Source organism: Drosophila guanche, unplaced genomic scaffold (assembly GCF_900245975.1).
Source record: "Drosophila guanche unplaced genomic scaffold, DGUA_6, whole genome shotgun sequence".
Classification (NCBI taxonomy): domain Eukaryota; kingdom Metazoa; phylum Arthropoda; class Insecta; order Diptera; family Drosophilidae; genus Drosophila; species Drosophila guanche.
Window position 1 is genome coordinate 4748548 of NW_022995749.1, and position 18524 is coordinate 4767071.

The following is an 18524-nucleotide window of genomic DNA, read 5'->3' on the forward strand; positions in this document are numbered from 1 at the left end:
GTCCACCTGCTAGATCCAACACTAACGCAGCCGATATATCGATATAATATCAACAATCCCGGCACGGCACACATGTGCCTGTTAAAAGTTTTGTAAAAATGCAGACTTTACGTGAATTTACGCGTAAAACAAAGCGTGGAAACATTCTAAAGATTGTGAGAGAGCATTACCTACGCGATGACATCGGTTGTGGCTCGGATCTGTGCAAATATTGCTTTCAAAACGAGGTGTATCAGTTGACGTCGAAGCACGAGATCGCCAGCAGCCTCTTCAAGTTCCCCCACTACCTGGTGTTGGACACCAATGTGGTGCTGGATCAGATCGATGTGCTGGAGGAGGATGTGCTGCACAATGTGATTGTGCTGACCACAGTGCTAAATGAGGTGAAGCACAAGAGCTCGTCCATTTACAAGCGCTTCAACGAGATCATTCACGATCGCACCAGGAATTTCTATGTGTTTGTCAATGAGCATCACAAGTAAGCGGAAGAACTCACCTCAATAGAGACCAAAACCTAATTAATACAAATGTGTTTATCTCAGGGACACCTATGCTGATCGGGATCCGGGTGAAACTGCCAACGATCGGAATGATCGCGCCATTCGCATGGCCACCAAGTGGTACGACACCCATCTGGAAACCTCGCAGACGTCCAAGGAGTTTGAGCGTAGCGGCAGGGCCAACACACGTGTTGTGCTGCTCACCGACGATGCCGGCAATCGTGCCAAAGCGGAGGCAGAAGGCATTCTGGTTGCCTCAGCCACAGATTATGTGAAATCTCTGGAGGAGTTTCCCCTGCTGGTGGATAAATTGTCGCACAAAACCTTCGACAACGAAAAGCAGGCACTGCCGCAGTATCCAGCACATTTAAGCATGAAGCAGGTGCTCGAGGGTTTGCGCCTGAAGAAGCTGTTGCAGGGCGCCTTTCAGGCTTCCAGGGAGAACTACCTCGAGGGCAGCGTCAATGTGGAAACGTACGAGAAGGGCGTAGGTTTTCAGACTAACTGTTTGTTTATACTTAAAGCTAATTTGAGTTTGCCTTTAACAGATTCTTATACAAGGCCGCGAGTGTCTAAACCGTGCGGTGGATGGCGACTTGGTGGCCGTGGAGCTGCTGCCGGAGAGCGAATGGTCAGCTCCCAGTGAGATTGTTCTAGAGGAGAAGAACGTCTATGCTGACGATGTGCCGAGCGAGGAGCGTGCCGAGGAGGAGAAGGACATGCTGCAGCAAGTCCAACAAGCGGCAGCTGCCACCTCCGCCGAGCGCACGCCTACCGGTCGCATTGTGGGCATCGTGAGACGCAAGTGGCGCCAGTACTGTGGCATCTTGCAGCCCAGCTTGATTGAGGACACGAATCGTCATATTTTTGTGCCTGCCGATCGCAAGATTCCACGCATTCGCATAGAGACGCGTCAGGCGGCCAAGCTGCAGAATCAGCGCATCATTGTAACCATCGATACGTGGCCGAGAAACTCTCGCTATCCGCTGGGGCACTTTGTGCGCTCTCTGGGCCCACTCGGCGACATGGCCACTGAGAATGAAGTGATTCTACTCGAGCACGATGTGCCCCACTGCAAGTTCTCAGAGGAAGTGCTCAGCTTTTTGCCCAAAATGCCTTGGTCCATCACGTCCGAAGACTATGCCAAGCGTGTGGATCTGCGCGATCTCTTTATTTGCTCGGTGGATCCGCCTGGCTGCACGGACATCGATGATGCGCTCCATTGCCGCGAGTTGCCCAATGGCAACTACGAGGTGGGCGTTCACATAGCCGATGTCAGTCACTTCATACGGCCTGGCAATGCCTTGGATCAGGAGGCAGCTGCACGCGGCACCACCGTTTATTTGGTGGGCAAACGCATTGACATGGTGCCCGAGTTACTCAGCTCCAATCTGTGTTCGCTGGTGGGTGGCGTCGAGCGTTTTGCGTTCTCCTGTATCTGGGAGGTGGACAAGGAGGCGAATGTGATTAACAAACGCTTCCACAAGAGCGTGATCAAGTCCAAGCGAGCGATGACGTACGAGGAGGCGCAGGTGCTGATCGATGACGCCACACAACAAAATGAAATTGCAAAATCGCTGAGGCAACTGAATCGTTTGGCCAAGATACTCAAGAAGCGACGCATGGATAATGGGTAGGGATAGAAATTGTACTGAAACAGAAACCACTTTAATCATCTTTCCACTTCCTCTTTAGCGCCCTCGTGCTGGCCTCTCCGGAGATTCGTTTTCAGGTGGACAGCGAAACGCATGAACCGCTCGAGGTGGAGGCCAAGCAAATGCGCGAAACCAACTCCATGGTGGAGGAATTCATGTTGCTGGCAAATATCACAGTGGCGGAGCACATTGCCGCGGAGTTCACGGAGTGTGCGGTGCTGCGTCGCCATCCCAAGCCACCGCCCACGAACTTTGATCCGCTGGTTAAGGCTGCACGCTATCAGGGCTTCCAGGTGGACATCGAGTCGGGTCTGGTGCTGTCACATTCGCTGGACAAGTGCGTGAAGGAGGATAATCCATACTTTAATACGATGATTCGCATTTTAACCACACGCTGCATGATGCAGGCCGTTTACTTCATCAGCGGTAGCCTGCAGAAGGAGGAGTTCTTCCATTATGGCCTCGCAGCGCCCATTTACACGCATTTCACATCGCCCATTCGTCGGTACTCGGACATAATGGTACATCGACTGCTGGCTGCTTCGATTGGTGCCGACAGCACTTACGCCCAGCTGCTGGAGCGCAAATCGAATGAGGAGCTGTGCCACAACCTCAACTATCGCCACAAAATGGCTCAGTATGCGGGACGCGCTTCAGTGGGTCTCAATACGCATTTGTTTTTCCGTGGCAAGGAGGAGGATGAAGAAGCGTAAGTTTGTAACCCATAGAATCATCTAAGAACTATTTCTTACTCCTCTTTTTTCCTTTAGCTATGTGTTGTTTGTGCGCAAGAATGCCCTGCAAGTGCTCATACCCAAATACGGCCTCGAGGGTACTTTGTACTTGAAGACGGACAAAGAGGGCAAGGATGGCGTGGAGCGCACCAAGAGCGAGATCATTTTCACATTCAACGAGGAGGATCACACACAGCGTTGCGGCAATGTAGTCTTCCATTCCTTTGATCCAGTCACTGTGCGTTTGAGTCTCGATTCGTCGAATGTGCAGCACGAAAAGTTGGTCTTTCGACTGGTCAAGCCCTACATTAAGGGTTTCAGCGTGGAGCCAAGTGCAGATGCGGATAATCCACCCACAAAAAAGACCAAGAAGGATGTAAAAAAGAAGAACTAAGAGGGAGTCCATATTTGTACTACCTTGCACTTTCTCTTTGTAACTAAGTTAAGCTGGAAAAATATTAAATGACTTTACTATTTTGTGTATACGAAGGGGTTCTATTATAGGATTATAGTTCAATTAGTTCAATATTTTTTAGTTCATAAACAACACATTCTTCATATAACTTTCTCATCCATTTTATGAGGAAAGGTTTTAAAATTTCCAAAATGTTTCACTAGAAAGTTTACACAATTATTCCTTTAGCTTCGTAGATTTATGTATGACATCAGCCATTTAGGGTCTGCTGCTTGGATTACCAGCTTATAGTTACCACTTATTGCCTTTCAGGTCTTAAATGAATAATACTTCAGCATCTTACCCTAAATTAGTATTAATATTTGTCATTTTTGGATATGCCAGGCGCTTGGGCCTTGTCCTTGTGCCACTTTATTGCTTCTATTCCTTCTCTTCTGCTAAATGTTCCCTAATACCATCGTTCCAGCTCTCTTTCCCTGTCTCTCTCTCTCACTGTCGTTCGCTGAGCATTTCCAGAACGCACCTTTGATCGACGACTAATTCTTAAAGGTTCTACTTGCTGTCTACTTGTCTTTCTACATTTTCCAGTTCCATTGCACGGTCTCGACTACAGTGCGACGGTTGTGCTTCTGTTTTCAGCTGTTTTCATCGAATAGGATTTACAAGTACTTCTAATAACAACCAGGAACCCAAATTTAAAATAATCAAAAAAGAGCAAAACAAAGACAGAATGGAACCAGGTGCAAGTGCTGTGAATTATGTGAATTATGAAGGCAGTAAGTTTTAAACCAAAGATGGGAACTAATGGGATGTATAAAATTCAAAACTAATTATGTGAATCTCGTTTGAAGGCATTGAGTTTATAACTAAAGATTGAAAGAAATGGAATTATAAGCTATGGCCAAACGATCTAAAAATTGAAAACTTTGTGCTGTAACATGTAAATGGTGTGATTGAATGAAGTTAACCTTTAAACGAGGCTTTTAATCCCGTAAAATAACGTTCGATTTGCTGCGTAAATAACTTTTCAAATATTCAAGTATAAAACTTTCGATTCGATGCGCAGATACCCACTGGGAAACGATATAATGTGTGATTGGAGTTCAATACTTGCGGCTCATTAGCTTATGCAATAAGCAAGGAGGCAAAACTTAGAGAAGTCCAAGCTTCAACAATGAAATGACGTGTGTTCGATTATGTTCCATGTCTGGGGCTGCTATATACACAATGTACAACCTACCACTGCGTGTTTGTGTGTGTATATAAATCAGTTGAGTGACCGCGACATTTAGAGATATTTAAAATTCAATGCGGCGGCCCAATGGCGTGCGTTGTTTCGTAAGGGACTTAAGGGTGGTGTAAATTAGTTTAGGCGCCTAAATTTATGCAGCAACTTAGTTATGCAACCAAGAGGAACATTCCAACAGGACAACGAACCCAAAACTAATGCCCAACGTCTCTCTCTCTCTCTTGTACAGGCGCCTCTATCGGCGGCATGCCCATCGAGGCACACGATCCCATCTACCTGGAGGCCTATCGCCAGAGCATACAAAATCCGGTGGCCTTCTGGGAGGAGCAGGGACATCTCTTGGACTGGGATAGACCCTGGCAGCAGGTGCTGGACAACAGCAATCCACCCTTCAGCAAGTGGTATGTCGGTGGATATCTGAATGCCTGCTACAATGCCATCGATCGGCATATCCTAGCCGGCAGGGGTGAGAATGTGGCGCTCATTCATGACAGTCCACTCACTGGCACCGTGCGACGTGTCACCTACCAGGAGCTGTACGATCAGATCATACTCCTAGCTGGAGGTCTGGCCAAAATGGGTGTGGTGAAGGGTGATCGTGTGGTGATCTACATGCCGCTGATACCCGAAACGATCATTGCCATGCTGGCCATTGTCCGTCTGGGCGCCATACATTCCGTGGTCTTTGGTGGCTTTGCCGCTAGGGAGCTTTGTTCGCGCATCGAGCACGTAGAACCGAAGCTGGTGATTGCCTCGAATGTGGGCGTGGAACCGGGCAAGGTTGTGCCATATTTGGACATTCTCCACTCGGCGATTCAAATGTCACGCTGGCGTCCGCCGCAGCGGAACATTATCTTTATGCGGGAGAACGTCTCCGTGGACACGGTGGACGAGCAGTCGGATGTGCTCTGGTCGGATGTGCTGGCCATGGCCGATGCCAGTCAACCGATTGCCTGTGTGCCCATCGAGGCAAATGATCCGCTGTACATACTCTACACCTCGGGCACCACCGACAAACCGAAGGGTGTGCTCCGCACCATTGGCGGACATTTGGTGGCGCTGATGTACACGCTGAAGCGTATCTATGGCATTGGGCCGGGTGACACTTGGTGGGCTGCCTCCGACATGGGCTGGGTGGTGGGTCATTCGTACATTTGCTATGGTCCGCTGTGTCTGGGTGCCACCAGCGTCATGTACGAGGGCAAACCAGATCGCACGCCCGATCCAGGACAGTACTTTAGGTGAGTCAGAAGGTAGCTCTGGTCTGGAGCCTGTGGTTGATTCTCCCATTCTCTTATTCCAGAATCATCGATCAGTACCAGGTGCGTTCCATCTTCTCCGTGCCCACATCCTTCCGTGTCATACGTCGCGCTGATCCGGACATTAGCTATGGCCGTCAGTACTCCATGAAGTCGCTGCGTGCCATTTTCATTGCCGGCGAACACTGCGATTATGAGACCAAAATGTGGATAGAAAAGACATTCAAGGTGCCGGTGCTGAATCATTGGTGGCAAACGGAAACGGGTTCCGCGGTGACGGCTACCTGTTTGGGCTATCAGCAGAGTCTCACACCGCCCACCTACTCCACTGGTTTGCCCTTGATGGGTTATGATGGTAGGAGAAGCACTACAGTTACAGCTACAGTGTTTTACTCACTGTTTTACTCTCACTGTCTTCTAGTAAAAATCCTCAAACCCGATGGCAGCGAGTGTAAACCCTCGGAGCTGGGTCGGATTGTGCTGAAGTTGCCACTGCCACCGGGCAACATGGCCACGCTCTACAAAAACGAAGAGCTCTTCCGCAAATTGTACTTTCAAAAGTTTCCAGTGAGTTTTAATCCATTTTAGTCTTTCTCACACTGGAGTAAAACTCTCTCCGGCCGCTTTCAGGGCTACTACGACACCATGGATGCTGGCTACAAGGATGAACGTGGCTACATTTTCGTCACAGCTCGCGATGATGATGTCATCAATGTGGCTGGACATCGTTTATCCACTTCCAGCTTGGAGGATGCTGTACTCCGGCACCCGGATGTGGTCGATGTGGCAGTGTTTGGTGTGCCCGAACCCACCAAGGGCCAAGTGCCACTCTGCCTGTACATACCCGTCGAGAAATGCCGCAAAACGGATGCCAAACTCTCCACGGAGATCATTAAGCTCATCCGCGATGTAGTCGGACCCATTGCGGCCTTTCGGCTGATCACTTCGGTGAATAATCTGCCACGCACACGCTCCGGCAAGACGATGCGCAAGGCCATGGCGGACTTTGCACGCAATGAGCGAGTGGTCCTGCCCGCGACCATCGACGATGCGAGCGTCTTCACTGAGATACGACGGGCACTGCAACAGCTGGGCTATGCCATGTCCGCCCCAGATCCCATTGTGGCCAAGCTGCTGGACTGAAGAGGGGAACAGAACGCACAGAACCATTCCCATGAAAGATAAAATGTAATAAAATGTAAACTGAAAATTTCTCTGTGCTGTTTGCCATCGATTACTCTTCGCGCGTAGGCCGGGCGAATATTGTAATTTAAATGGTAATCGTATGGCCTACCGCCTCACCCGATCACGACTCTCTTCTGTCACACTATTTTCGCATACTCGTGGCACTCACCCAATCAGTTTATTCAAATTTTGTGCAAATTTCTGTGCGACATTGTTGGGCTGATTGTTTGGCCCCTGCCAGCACATATGGCATTTGCCACTGCATTATGCCGGGTCTACGCTGATGCTTGCTGTCGGTACATGAAAGATGGACAGCCTCGTGGCGTAACCCAATTAGTGTGGCAGTAAAGTTGGGTGGCAACAACCACCAAACAATATGGTGTATATGCCAGCAAAAGAACAGGGAAAAGGAAAAACATATGAAATCTTTGATGTGATTATCGCATTTATGAAATGGACTACGGAACTACTTAATGTTCGTTGTTGAAGAATAAGATTCGAAGACATAATACATGACATATGTACATATGTAGGAGTGCATGTTCTAGTGAAGTCCTCAGCTTTTTTACCTTTTTACGCTGCTTTAATTTTCTTACACTACTCTTTGATATCTCCATTCAGCTTGCTGAAGATTACTTGACAATTTCTGCACTGTATCGCATTTGGCAGCCTCATCTATCTTATGCTTAAATGCAGCTATTCTTCTTAATGTTTAGCTTGTAATACTAATACATTGCCTGCAGTAATACTCATTAATTTCAGCTCTGAATGATGTCTACCTTTAGGACAGTCCTTTAGTTTTTATAAGATATTTTGCGGTAACACATTCATTATGTTTTATCATCGGTAAGATCCTTTTTGTAGGCCTTTCTACCCATTCTTTTCCTCGTCATACAATTGGCAAAAAAAGGAATTACCATAAGTTACAGTGAAGGTCTTCCAACTCGATGACAAGCTTTTTTGACGAGAAATGCCTTGAGTCTTAGCACATTAAATTATAATGATTTTCCACTGACTTTTGGTCAATGAAGCAAGATACAAGAGCACGCAAATACAACGCAAATATTTCAACACATATTGCCTTAAAAATCCGTAAGAAAAAGGGACAAGAGCCACTTTGCTTAGCATTTTGTTGCTGTTATTTGTCAGTGTTCCGCTGCATTTCGTGGCTGGTGATGTACGTCTGACGTCACAGCCGAAAATGGCTGGCTGGAGGATGGTTAGATAGATGCTGTAATGCTTAGCATGCCAAACACGAACTGGATAAAATTAATTGCAGTGCTTCGTCTGCAAATCCCAGCATCATAAACTGAAGATTACATTTGCTTACGTACATTTTGAGGAGGAACAAACTGAAGTGCAGCAGCGTGAAGAGTCGAGAAACTTTAAAGTCAGCTCTTAAAGGCAGCCAGCAGAAGTCGTGCTGCCCATTTATGAGTACATTAATCTCTGTAACTACCTATAAATATTGGCCACTGATCATAAAAAGGCAGCAACTTTTTACAACATAATTAAGAGCTGATAAACTTATATAATAGATAAACATATTAGGCCACACGGTGGGGCTCTGCATATGCAGCGACTCTTCCCGTGCCCCTTCCCTTGCCCCTCTTGAGTGCGTCGCAAAGTTTTTGTGCTAAGTACACACAATGGCTGGGCCCATCGTGCTCTGGTCGTTGTCCGTGGCGTATGGGTAATATTTGTGCACGCCCACTAAGCAGTCAGGCAGGCACGCCGGGCAGCAGCGCAACATGTGGCATCTCATGCCCTACCTCCCCTACCATTTCTGTGTTTGCCTCAGCCAATGGCAGGGCAGTATCCTGCCGCAGAGGAAGTAAATAAAAGCGGATGTCCTGTCCGGATATAACATCATTCGAGTGCTTGCGTTCAACAAGTTCGTACGAGTCCAGTCCAGCCCAAAGGAGCCGCCCCAAAGCCAGTGACAAACGCGCTTAAATAAACTACAACTAGCTTAAATTCTCTGTCTTCGGAAGGCCCTCTTATATCCACAACTATTTTCAGGTTGGTATTACTTAGTGTCTCATTTGTGCAAAGTGATTGTTAGAATTGAGAACTGTAAGCTATGAGTATTAGTTTGCGATATTTGTTTAGCTTCGAGAGTAGCGCTTAGAAAACTTGGTTAAAGTTTGTAGATTTTAGAGTGCATAAATTAATGAGAAACTTATTATACCATTGTCTGTTGGCAGTGATAAAAGAGGAGCAGATTGAATTTAAATTCTTGAACATTATTACCAATATGTAAAATGTTTCAAAAAGTATTCATTATTCTCAGATTCTTCTTAACATGAGCACAAAAACCTTGGACGCACTTAAAGAACACTAGAAGATTTTATTAATCAATTATCTGCACAGTGTCCTTATGACATGGAAAGGAGTTAGAGCTCAGCATAGTCCATACATTAGTTTTTGAGGAGTGATTTTCAAGCAATTAATTTCTTTGAAAACGAGCGTATTCACTTATGGTAGAACGAATTTGATTGAATACGGCAGATAAGTATTTGTTGCTGAGCCAATAGTCCACTTGGTCCATGAAAGCTCTATTTTAGCTGACATCGGCCCTCAAGTCCTACATCAACAATGAGGTTAATCATTTTTAATGTGATATCCACCACACACATATCAAAAATTCATTTTTGACATCTGAATATTAGAGATTTTTAAATATTTTAAATTGAAACTGAAGATAATAAGTACGAGTATTTGTTGCTGAGTTTTAGACTTTTTGGCATCTTAAAATGTAACTTAAAATGTGTTAAGAGTAGAGTTAGAAGCAACACCATAAATGCCAAGAAATATTTATTCTAATGGGTTTTTAAGTATTCATGTTTTTTGAAAGGCTTTTAAATGGTAATATCTAAGTGTTTGTAGCTGGCAGAAATGTTTATTTTTATCAACAAAAGATATTCAGTATACAAATGTACCCATTCCCCATTTGAGCCCCTTCCCTTGGCAATGACTCTACTAAGGCTCTTGTTTCTGCATGCGCTGCACATTAGTTGAGCCTTCGACAGTCCTCCCCAAACAAGCGCCAGAGCCTTGGAACGTGCCCTGTGGCGCATCTTTTTTTTAATTCTGCAACATGGACTACACCCACTTGCAGCCACCCAAGCTCACAGCTACAGCCACACCCACTCTCTGGCAGCCTTCGGGGCAACGTTCGCTTCTAAGCTAAGCAGCTGCACGCTCCACACGTTCGTATGTGCCACAGGGCACACACACCTGTAGTGTTTATTTGTCCACTTGCATTGTCACACGGTGCGTATGAGTGCGACGGCTCATCAGCATCCCATCACTGATGATGGCCTGCGCCATTCCGGGCAAAACATATTGTTGGGATAATGGAAACAAATTGTCTGCCGCGTAAATGTATTACAGGAGCATTAGAGCCCTGCGCTCTCCTGGCTGAGGGGGGATTTAAAATGTATTCAGGGGCAAACAGACATCAGAGCCGCGAGCTTGCAGTAGTAAGACATTGTCCTGGCAACGCGTAAGGCAATCAGGCACGTAGCGTTAAGATCATTACACTTAATCAAAATTAGTTCGGGGTTGAATGGATGCTACTGTGTTTGCCCTAGAGCCAGGATATGCATACCGCAGCTGTGTGTCCTTGCTGGCTGTTAATCGAATGCTACTGACATTTTCTTCTGCTTCTGCTGCAGCATGTCCTTTGCACAGTTCTTTGTCGCCTGCTGCCTGGCCATTGTACTGGCGACTGTGGCCAATACCCAAGCGGCAGCCACCCAGGGACCGCCCCTATGCCAGTCGGGCATTATCGAGGAGATGCCGCAGCACATCAGGAAGGTGTGCATGGCACTGGAGAACTCCGACCAGCTGACATCGGCCCTCAAGTCCTACATCAACAATGAGGCTTCAGGTGAGCCAGAGAGACCCTCTTTATGCTCATAGAATTCCTGTTTATATTTTATTTGATTTTATTTTGCAGCTCTGGTGGCCAACTCAGACGATCTGCTGAAGAACTACAACAAACGCACGGATGTGGATCACGTCTTTCTGCGTTTTGGCAAGCGTCGTTAGGAGCTGGAAGCAAATGCCGGCCAGACACAGTAACCAAATTCGACCTCGGACCCAACCACGACACGACCACACAGCAGGACCTTGACCAAAACGACAAAAGCGAGCGGCAAAAAGCGTTTCTGTTTCCACAGAGCACACAATTGTTTTGTTTTTTTGGCGTCTCCAGCATAGTTATGTAAATGTAATCAATGCCAATGCCAAACACACAAAACTTATTCAATTGGAAGCTCTCTAGTTCATTAAATAGCAAATCGATGTATCCAATCCAGTGTCTCTACTAGAAAAAACTTGCACATAAAAAAACCCAAAAAACAACACACACACACATGCATATTTGTACATACTCAAAGACCCCCGAAAAAACATTCTAGCGAAAGTTGATCTTTTTCCTTTCAAGTTTTCTTTTGGTTTTCTTTTTTTTTGTTACGCTTTGATTTCTGTTTTGATATTTATTAATATTCATGAATACAAATGAAATGTTACAGTTACAACAAAAATATCTCACAAATATTTCCCTAGCATGAAGCACTATTAAGTATTACGAGTAAATATCAACAGCAATTGTTACTCCACGATTGGGTTTTTTCTTCAATAAAGACAAGTTTTTCCTCTCAATTTTATGTGAATGCATGACAAAATGCAATTGAAACTCTGGCATTTTCGTCTTGAAGGGGTTTATTATCGGGTTGGGATTTATATAGTTGCGAAGATAGTTGATAAATATTGGGACATTCAATTCGGGCAACAGATTGTTGGGATAATGTAAGCAAATTGTGACTACTTAAATTCGAATAGTCGCTGAGATTAGAATCCTGTGCTGGGATTTGGTAAGTTTTCTCCTTTATTTTGTGGAAATATAAACTTTATTTTTTGACGGCTGCAGCTATTTTATTTAAACAGCCAAAGTAACGGCCTCTTAATCAAACGGACTGTATTATTTCACAGATGCATAATCATAGTTCCTTACTCTTTTGCTATTTTCTCAGATATTTGTTTGTAGGTATGTTGTGAAAGAATGTCTAGGGAGATTTATAGCTATCATTACAGATAATTTCCCATTAATTAATATGAAATTATTTGGATCAGACAATTGAATACCAAACCAGGAACGGATTTCCACTTGGTAAACATCGAGTTGTTTTTTTTCCTTCTTAAAATTCTAAGTTTTCTCTAAGATTTCTCTCCGACATCCCAAGCAGATCTCAAATCCAGGGAACATTGCCAAACATGAAATCAATGTTTGATCTTTCAGCAGTCGCATGTGTTCTTCGATGATATTTTAGCATAGATCACCTTAAATTGGAACACAATGCATATGAGTAGGTATATTTTATAAATAAATTCCGATAAATATTAATCAGAATAATACTGTATTCTTTTTGTTTTCGTTTAATTTCTTTTTTAATGGCACTTTTAGTTCGTTTCCCGCATTATTTATTTTTTAACTGAACTCAGAATTAATCGAAAAAGGTTTTTTTATTCGTAGTCAAAATAGCAAACGAATAGATTAATGTATATTTTGTATATTCTCATTAAATTGTAGATCAGTATGCGTAACGCTTATATCACTGATATTATCACTCCATTCAGATATAGGTCTTGCTGCAGGTTTTTTGTTAGCAAACATTTAGATAATTTAGTTTTTAGTTTTATGTATTAAATTTCACTTTACTTAGCTGCACTCGAAATTCTTCAAAGTTAATAAAATGTGCTCTAAATTATTGATAAATATATGACTTATTGACGATATATCGCGGCACAGAGAAGTACTCAAGGTACTAATTCAAAATGTTCTGAAAACTATACACTGAAATGTTGTTAGCTGGAGCAAACTTTTGGATGGTAAATATGTTTTGTATGTATATTCTTAATAAATTATATAGGGTTCCGCAGATCGCTGATATTTTTCTCCATGGTATTTTTTATTCAGCCTTTTCACTACTTTTGTACTTTGCTGGAAAAAAATCATTAAAAATGTGCATTTAATTGCATTATATTCTGGTTGTTGCCATTGTTTGTAAACGATTTTATTGAAAATCAAATAAAAATTAAACAAATAATAGAATAAGTTAAATCAAATCATTTGACATAAAAACGTGAAATAAATGTTGTTATCTGAACTGATTTCTTTATATGTATATAAAATAAAATATTTATGTCATTAACAAATGGTTTATCTTTGTCGGATATCTGAACATTTCAGTTGATATTCGGATTCACTGATCTCTCTTTTCTTTGTATTTTAAATTATTTCTTTTTAAAATCATCTTTTATGGAGCACTTTTGCTCCGATTGCTAGTGAACTTGATCAGTTCTGGATTTAAATTCATTCATAATAAATTCGTTCGTTAAAGTTTTAATCAATTTCGAACATGTAGTAAAATTTCAAAACTAAAATGAATTCTTTTTTTGACTAGAAGTAAATTGTTTTTTAAAAATGAACTTCAGTTTTAGCTTTATATTTGTGGAGAGAATTGTGTCTCTTGGGTTCAGTCTTTTCGATCTTTAATCATATGTATTAATCATTTATATTTGCATCACCTTAGCATGGCCTTTTGTAAGGGCTAGTTCAATTATTCGTCTTGCTTTTTCTTTTCTTTGCTTTTCTTTTTGTAAACTATAACAAACAAAATCATCGTATACATAAACAAAAATATAATAACATAAAAGGGGAACATGGAAAACAAAATATTTCATATTTTCAGTTTTTGTTGGTTTTTTTGTTTTGTTTTGGTTTTTTTGTTACTTGTCATTTTCAAAGTGTTGTGTTTTTGATTTAATATTACCACCATTGACAAATCCATTCTTGTTCGTTTCCTTCACACTTGATAAGCGTTATATTAAACGCTATCAACGCTACTTTGTTAACTTTGCTTTCTCAGTCCTGTAAAAAAACAACTAAATGCTACAGTTTTATAGGGTAAAGTGCGGCAAAAGGGCCGACCTTTGGGTTTTATGCCGAACTCAGCAGCGTCTTAAGTTTGTTATGGAGAGAAGATATCACAGATAAAAATTGTAAATATCGGACAAACTTATGAGTACGACTCTAATAGTTTTTTGTTTGCCTGCTGAGTTCTACATGAGCTAAAAAATGTTTTTTTATATGATAAATTGTTTTGGCTTCAATCTTAACTTACCAAAGAATGATTAAATAGTTTTAATATTCATTTCGTTTTTGTACTTAAAGCTTTCTCAATTGTCAATTGTCAATCTCTCTCTCTCTCTGATTCAGATATTTATCTAATTGTTTGAAATTTAAACGCGACGCTAGGGACTGAATCGTAGAACATTTCAAAGCGTATTTGGCATTATCTTTCTCTTCTTTTTCTTGTTCAGATTTGACTTTTTGTGGTAAGTTCTTGTTCTTTTTTGCACTTGAGTTTTCTTTTTTTTTTTTGGAAATACTTAATACTGGAGTGGTTGAGAGTTTTTCGTTATCTCTGATAAGTCTTGAATTTGTATGCTTGTAGTTTTTACTGCGCTGCTTCGCTTCGTGAATTTTTCAGTCTTTTCTTTTCGTTTCGTTTCTCTTTTTGCTTTCGATTGGGTGTTTTTTGCACTCCATTTTTTTGTTGGTATCTTTAAGCTTATTTATTTAAACAGAATAATAGTATATAGTATTTGTTTTTGGTTTTGTTTTACGAAATAATAATAATATGTAGGTGTAAATAAGTTTAATGCATTACACACATTTTTGAACATTATTTTATTGACTTTGATAATTGTTATGATTTTTGCATCTTTTGCTAATATATTTGTTTGTATATTTCGTCACTTTTTTCCTCAGGCTTACTTAATATAAAGAGTTACATATAAATACGTGCTTTTTGTTTTTGCTTAAATTGTGGCTACGAGTAAAGTTTGTTTCTTGGGATAGAGGGTGAGAAAAAAACAAAAAAGAAATAAAGTGTCTGGTTCTTTGTCAAAAATCTTGCAAAATCATAGCCGATTCCAGTTGCTGCATAAACACCTTTGAATGCTTAGAGGTTTTGGGGTTCTCTGTTTCAGTGTAGGTTTTGTTTTTGAGCTTAACAGCTAAAATCTACTGATACATCTGATTGTATTCTTCTGTATGACATGACATGATTTACAATATATAAATTTTTAGTTTTATTTCAGTTCAGTATCCAGTAATTCGGATCGCGACTGTTTTACTCTTTCAGTTGATGTAAAAAAATATGATTATTTAAACATACTTTTGGTCACACACTTGAATTGTAAATTGTAAAAAGAGAATCTAAGAGCGGTTTTTTGGCTGGAGCACAAGGCTCCGTTTGTCCACGAACAAAACATTAAACAACAGGCGGGGTTGGGAAAATCAGCGGGGAAACAAGGCAAAATAACAGGCGGGAGAAATGTGATTTGATTCGGTTAGGTGTAGAATATTGATTGGAAAGAGACGCGCAGCAATGCTTGGGAGTTATGCTTAATGTCTAAGAAAAGAAGAACTTTTTGTCCTTAAAACTAAAGTTATATATGTTAAGGGTGTGTGTGTTTTGGGTGTGAGTGTGTGTGGTATTTGTATTATTATTTTATATATATATAGCAAATTAATTATGCATTAAACATATACCTTCTTCCTTCTCTTTCTTCATTTATGTTTATACTTTCTGCCCTTAAATCCCATTTTTTATTTGGTTACTTGACCGCCCATCATCGGAGCACGCGCAGCGTTCTTTTACTCTCTGTTCTGGGTTGGTGTCTGGCCACTAGGGTGTTGTGGGTGAGGAGACGGTTATGCGGTTGTCTAGTAGTAAGCGGCGGCATTCGAATAGTTCTGCGAATAAGCCTGCGAGTCTGCAAGTAGAGCGGGTAAGGGTGGTTGATGGGAGGCTACAGGCAGCGCGAGCAGTTCACATACCATAGCCTGCATAGGCTCTCTCGTCGTAGCCGGCGGTGCTCTGCTGTCCATGCTGGCTGTAGTCCGTCTGCCCAGTCGCATTGTAATCCACAGCCGTTGATCCATACTGCTGGCTGTAGTCCTGGCTGTACGAAGGATAGCGTGTATCCTGCTGTGCGGCATAGCCCGTGGAGCTGTTTGAACGCAGAACGTTATTAGAATGAATTATCTTTGAATTTAAGGTCTAGAGTGTAGAGTGTAGAGGAGGCAACCCACTTGTAGCTCTGATACTGGCTCTGATCGTATTCGGTGCCATGTGTGGCATAGCTGCTGCTGGCTGGTGCACTTGTCTGAGATGCGTGCGCTGCATAGCTGCTGCTGCTCTGGCCATAGCCATTGTAGCCCTGCTGCGAGGTCGATGCGCTGTAACTGCTCTGCGCATACGGATCGACCTGCTGTGTCTGGTCGTGGGTCTGATAACCATGATGGCTGCAGCCAGGAAAAGTTGTGCGTTAGTTGTTGCTTTGGAGATGCTTTCGTGGGTGATTATATTACCTTTGAGCCGATGAATGATGGCTGGGAGCCGAGCCGTAGGATGACTGCGAGGCCATACCGCCACCGCCGCCGCCCATATGCTGTTGAGAGTTATGATATTTGGGTGTCATGGGCCGCTGGCCGTAGGGACCACCCTCATAGCGTCCACGCTTGGGACCAGGACCACCGGGTGCGCCACGTTTGAGAGCTGGTACCGGTGCAATTTGTGTATTGGGATTATGTGCCTGATGGTGATGCATGGGTGGCCGACTCATACCTTGATTGTACCCGCCTCGGCCACGGGGTGCCCCACGTCGTGGCATTTGTCCGTGATCGCCCCCAGGACCGCCTCCCATTGAGTTGCTATGATGCGAATGCGGACCACCGTACATGCCGCCTCCACCGCCTCCTCCACTGCCATTCATATGTGGATTATAACCACCGCCGCGACCGCGTCCACTAAACGGACCGCCGCGTCCACGACCACGTCCCAGGTATGGTGGAGGTCCTCCTCCACCACTACCTCCACCGCCACCACCATTGCTGCCTGGAGCACTGCTGCTATGTGAGTTGTTGGACACAGATGCTGGCGCCGGAGTCTGGGCATCTGTGGTCTCCTGCTCTCCGGTGGCTTCGCCGGCCTGTGACTCGCCAGACGCCGCTGTTGTGGGCACGGGCGACACCGTCTTGTTGTTGTCGGCACCTGTGTGTTGTTTGGGAGCTGCTTACGACCGTATAAATGGGATTTACATTGTGTTCTAAGGTATTTTATGCTATTAACTATCATCTGTGGGGGCTGTGCACTTACGTTGTTGGTACATGGGAGGACGTCCGCCTCGCATGCCCATAGGAGCGCCGCCGCGGGGCTGGAAACCGCCGCGTCCCTGGTAGCCCATTCCTCCTCTGGGTCCACGCATGCCGCGCGGAGGGCCCGGCATCATGCCCTGCATTCCCGGCGGTCCACCGCCCATACCGCCGCGCATGCCACCCATAAAGTGACCGCGACCACCGCGTCCACGGCCACGGTCGAATCCGCCGCGCATGGGAGCGCCCCCGCCGCGTCCGCGAAAGCCACCACCACGTGGGCCACCAACTGACGGGGATGATACTTGTGCTCCTTCCATGCTCCTCGTCTATATATTATTTTATTATCGCACAAAAACACCAGCACTGGGACACACACACACACACAGAGTCACACGCAGAAACACACACACAGTCGCGGGACTCGAACGCACACTGGCAGCAGCACGAATGGGGAAAGAAGAAGAACAGAAATGCCGGAGATTGCTATTCGAAGCGTTTATATCATGCAACTTGGACAATGCAACTGTGTGGAAACGCTCTTAAGTGCTGCAGAACACTCTAATCACTTGCGGCAATTGTTTACTTGTATTAACTTATTTAACTAAACATATTTGGGGGAGTCTGAAGCGCGTTTGTTCTGTCGTTTCATGTGAAAAAATATGGCGGCTATTGATTTTTGTCTTTTTTTTTGGTATTTACTAGGCTCATTCCGAGTGACTGTTCAAACTTAACACCCTGAACGCCCGCTTTTTAAATAGGTAATCACTTTCTCCAAATTGGCGAAATAAAACTATTTGTAAATGTTTATTGTAGCCACCCATCCCTCCTGTTTACGAATAAATTCAAATGGACACCGTTTCATTCAGCTAAACTGCGTTAAAAGTCTTTAAGTTTCATTAATTTCTTAGTTTGCACTTAAACACCCATTGGTCAACAGAAGGTTAATCGGTCTCGGTCAGTGACATATTTACTCGATTAAATATTATGTTTAATATTGCCATCAAACTAAGACTCTCAGCCGTGGAGATACAATTTTCTGCGATTGTACAATGCACTCGCCACAAGATTGACCTACTCTTCTTGACTCTTTTATTAGATTGCTTACAAAAATAAAGATTTAGCTGAAAGGTTTAGAAAAAAAAACGAAAAAAAACGCAATACCGCACGCTGGTATTTAGTCGCTATCCGATTGCAGTCACACTAAGAACTAGGAAAATGGAAAACACAAGTTAAAAAAATTGATTGGCAGATTTAGCAACAAATTGGTGAAAAGGAGCGAGCGAGCGACGT

General features: G+C 43.5%; 4 protein-coding genes across 7 annotated transcripts; 3 read left to right on the forward strand and 1 right to left on the reverse strand.

The window, feature by feature from the left end:
• The first annotated feature begins 58 nt into the window (after window positions 1–58).
• On the forward strand, window positions 59–3374 carry LOC117585261 (exosome complex exonuclease RRP44). The gene is made up of 5 exons (XM_034274676.1): window positions 59–478; window positions 543–987; window positions 1049–2133; window positions 2196–2864; window positions 2926–3374. The coding sequence occupies exons 1-5, from the start codon at window positions 99–101 to the stop codon at window positions 3281–3283; spliced, it is 2937 nt and encodes a 978-aa protein (XP_034130567.1). The 5' UTR covers window positions 59–98; the 3' UTR covers window positions 3284–3374.
• Window positions 3375–3907: 533 nt separating this feature from the next.
• Window positions 3908–7026, forward strand: LOC117585446 (acyl-CoA synthetase short-chain family member 3, mitochondrial). Its single transcript, XM_034274923.1, has 5 exons — window positions 3908–4080; window positions 4783–5794; window positions 5857–6167; window positions 6234–6379; window positions 6443–7026. Exons 1-5 carry the CDS (start codon window positions 4035–4037, stop codon window positions 6953–6955), a joined length of 2028 nt encoding a protein of 675 aa, XP_034130814.1. The 5' UTR covers window positions 3908–4034; the 3' UTR covers window positions 6956–7026.
• Window positions 7027–8877: 1851 nt separating this feature from the next.
• Window positions 8878–11541, forward strand: LOC117585774 (dromyosuppressin). The gene is made up of 3 exons (XM_034275458.1): window positions 8878–9019; window positions 10678–10892; window positions 10962–11541. Exons 2-3 carry the CDS (start codon window positions 10679–10681, stop codon window positions 11051–11053), a joined length of 306 nt encoding a protein of 101 aa, XP_034131349.1. The 5' UTR covers window positions 8878–9019; window position 10678; the 3' UTR covers window positions 11054–11541.
• A 3156-nt stretch (window positions 11542–14697) lies between these two features.
• LOC117585772 (RNA-binding protein FUS) lies at window positions 14698–17551 on the reverse strand. 4 transcript variants are annotated; one of them, XM_034275457.1, is made up of 6 exons: window positions 17236–17551; window positions 16705–17130; window positions 16449–16635; window positions 16170–16382; window positions 15915–16087; window positions 14698–15850 (listed from the first exon to the last, which is right to left on the reverse strand). In XM_034275457.1, exons 1-6 carry the CDS (start codon window positions 17549–17551, stop codon window positions 15801–15803), a joined length of 1365 nt encoding a protein of 454 aa, XP_034131348.1. In that variant the 3' UTR covers window positions 14698–15800. The 4 variants fall into 4 exon arrangements, with proteins under 4 accessions (XP_034131348.1, XP_034131346.1, XP_034131345.1 ...); XM_034275456.1 differs by having other exon boundaries at window positions 15801–15850; window positions 16705–17148; XM_034275455.1 differs by having other exon boundaries at window positions 16449–17130.
• Between the last annotated feature and the right edge of the window lie 973 nt (window positions 17552–18524).

Coding starts and splice junctions, on each gene's coding strand:
- LOC117585774 (XM_034275458.1), top strand. CDS start 10,679: ATGTCCTTTGCACAGTTCTTTGTCGCCTGCTGCCTGGCCATTGTACTG. Junction 10,893..10,961: donor CATCAACAATGAGGCTTCAG/GTGAGCCAGAGA, acceptor TTTATTTTGCAG/CTCTGGTGGCCAACTCAGAC.
- LOC117585446 (XM_034274923.1), top strand. CDS start 4,035: ATGGAACCAGGTGCAAGTGCTGTGAATTATGTGAATTATGAAGGCA. Junction 4,081..4,782: donor TTATGTGAATTATGAAGGCA/GTAAGTTTTAAA, acceptor TCTCTTGTACAG/GCGCCTCTATCGGCGGCATG. Junction 6,168..6,233: donor GCCCTTGATGGGTTATGATG/GTAGGAGAAGCA, acceptor ACTGTCTTCTAG/TAAAAATCCTCAAACCCGAT.
- LOC117585772 (XM_034275454.1), bottom strand. CDS start 17,551: ATGGAAGGAGCACAAGTATCATCCCCGTCAGTTGGTGGCCCACGTGGT. Junction 16,383..16,448: donor CATCATTCATCGGCTCAAAG/GTAATATAATCA, acceptor TCCTGGCTGCAG/CCATCATGGTTATCAGACCC. Junction 16,088..16,169: donor AGCCAGTATCAGAGCTACAA/GTGGGTTGCCTC, acceptor GCGTTCAAACAG/CTCCACGGGCTATGCCGCAC.
- LOC117585261 (XM_034274676.1), top strand. CDS start 99: ATGCAGACTTTACGTGAATTTACGCGTAAAACAAAGCGTGGAAACATT. Junction 988..1,048: donor TGGAAACGTACGAGAAGGGC/GTAGGTTTTCAG, acceptor TGCCTTTAACAG/ATTCTTATACAAGGCCGCGA. Junction 2,865..2,925: donor AAGGAGGAGGATGAAGAAGC/GTAAGTTTGTAA, acceptor TTTTTCCTTTAG/CTATGTGTTGTTTGTGCGCA.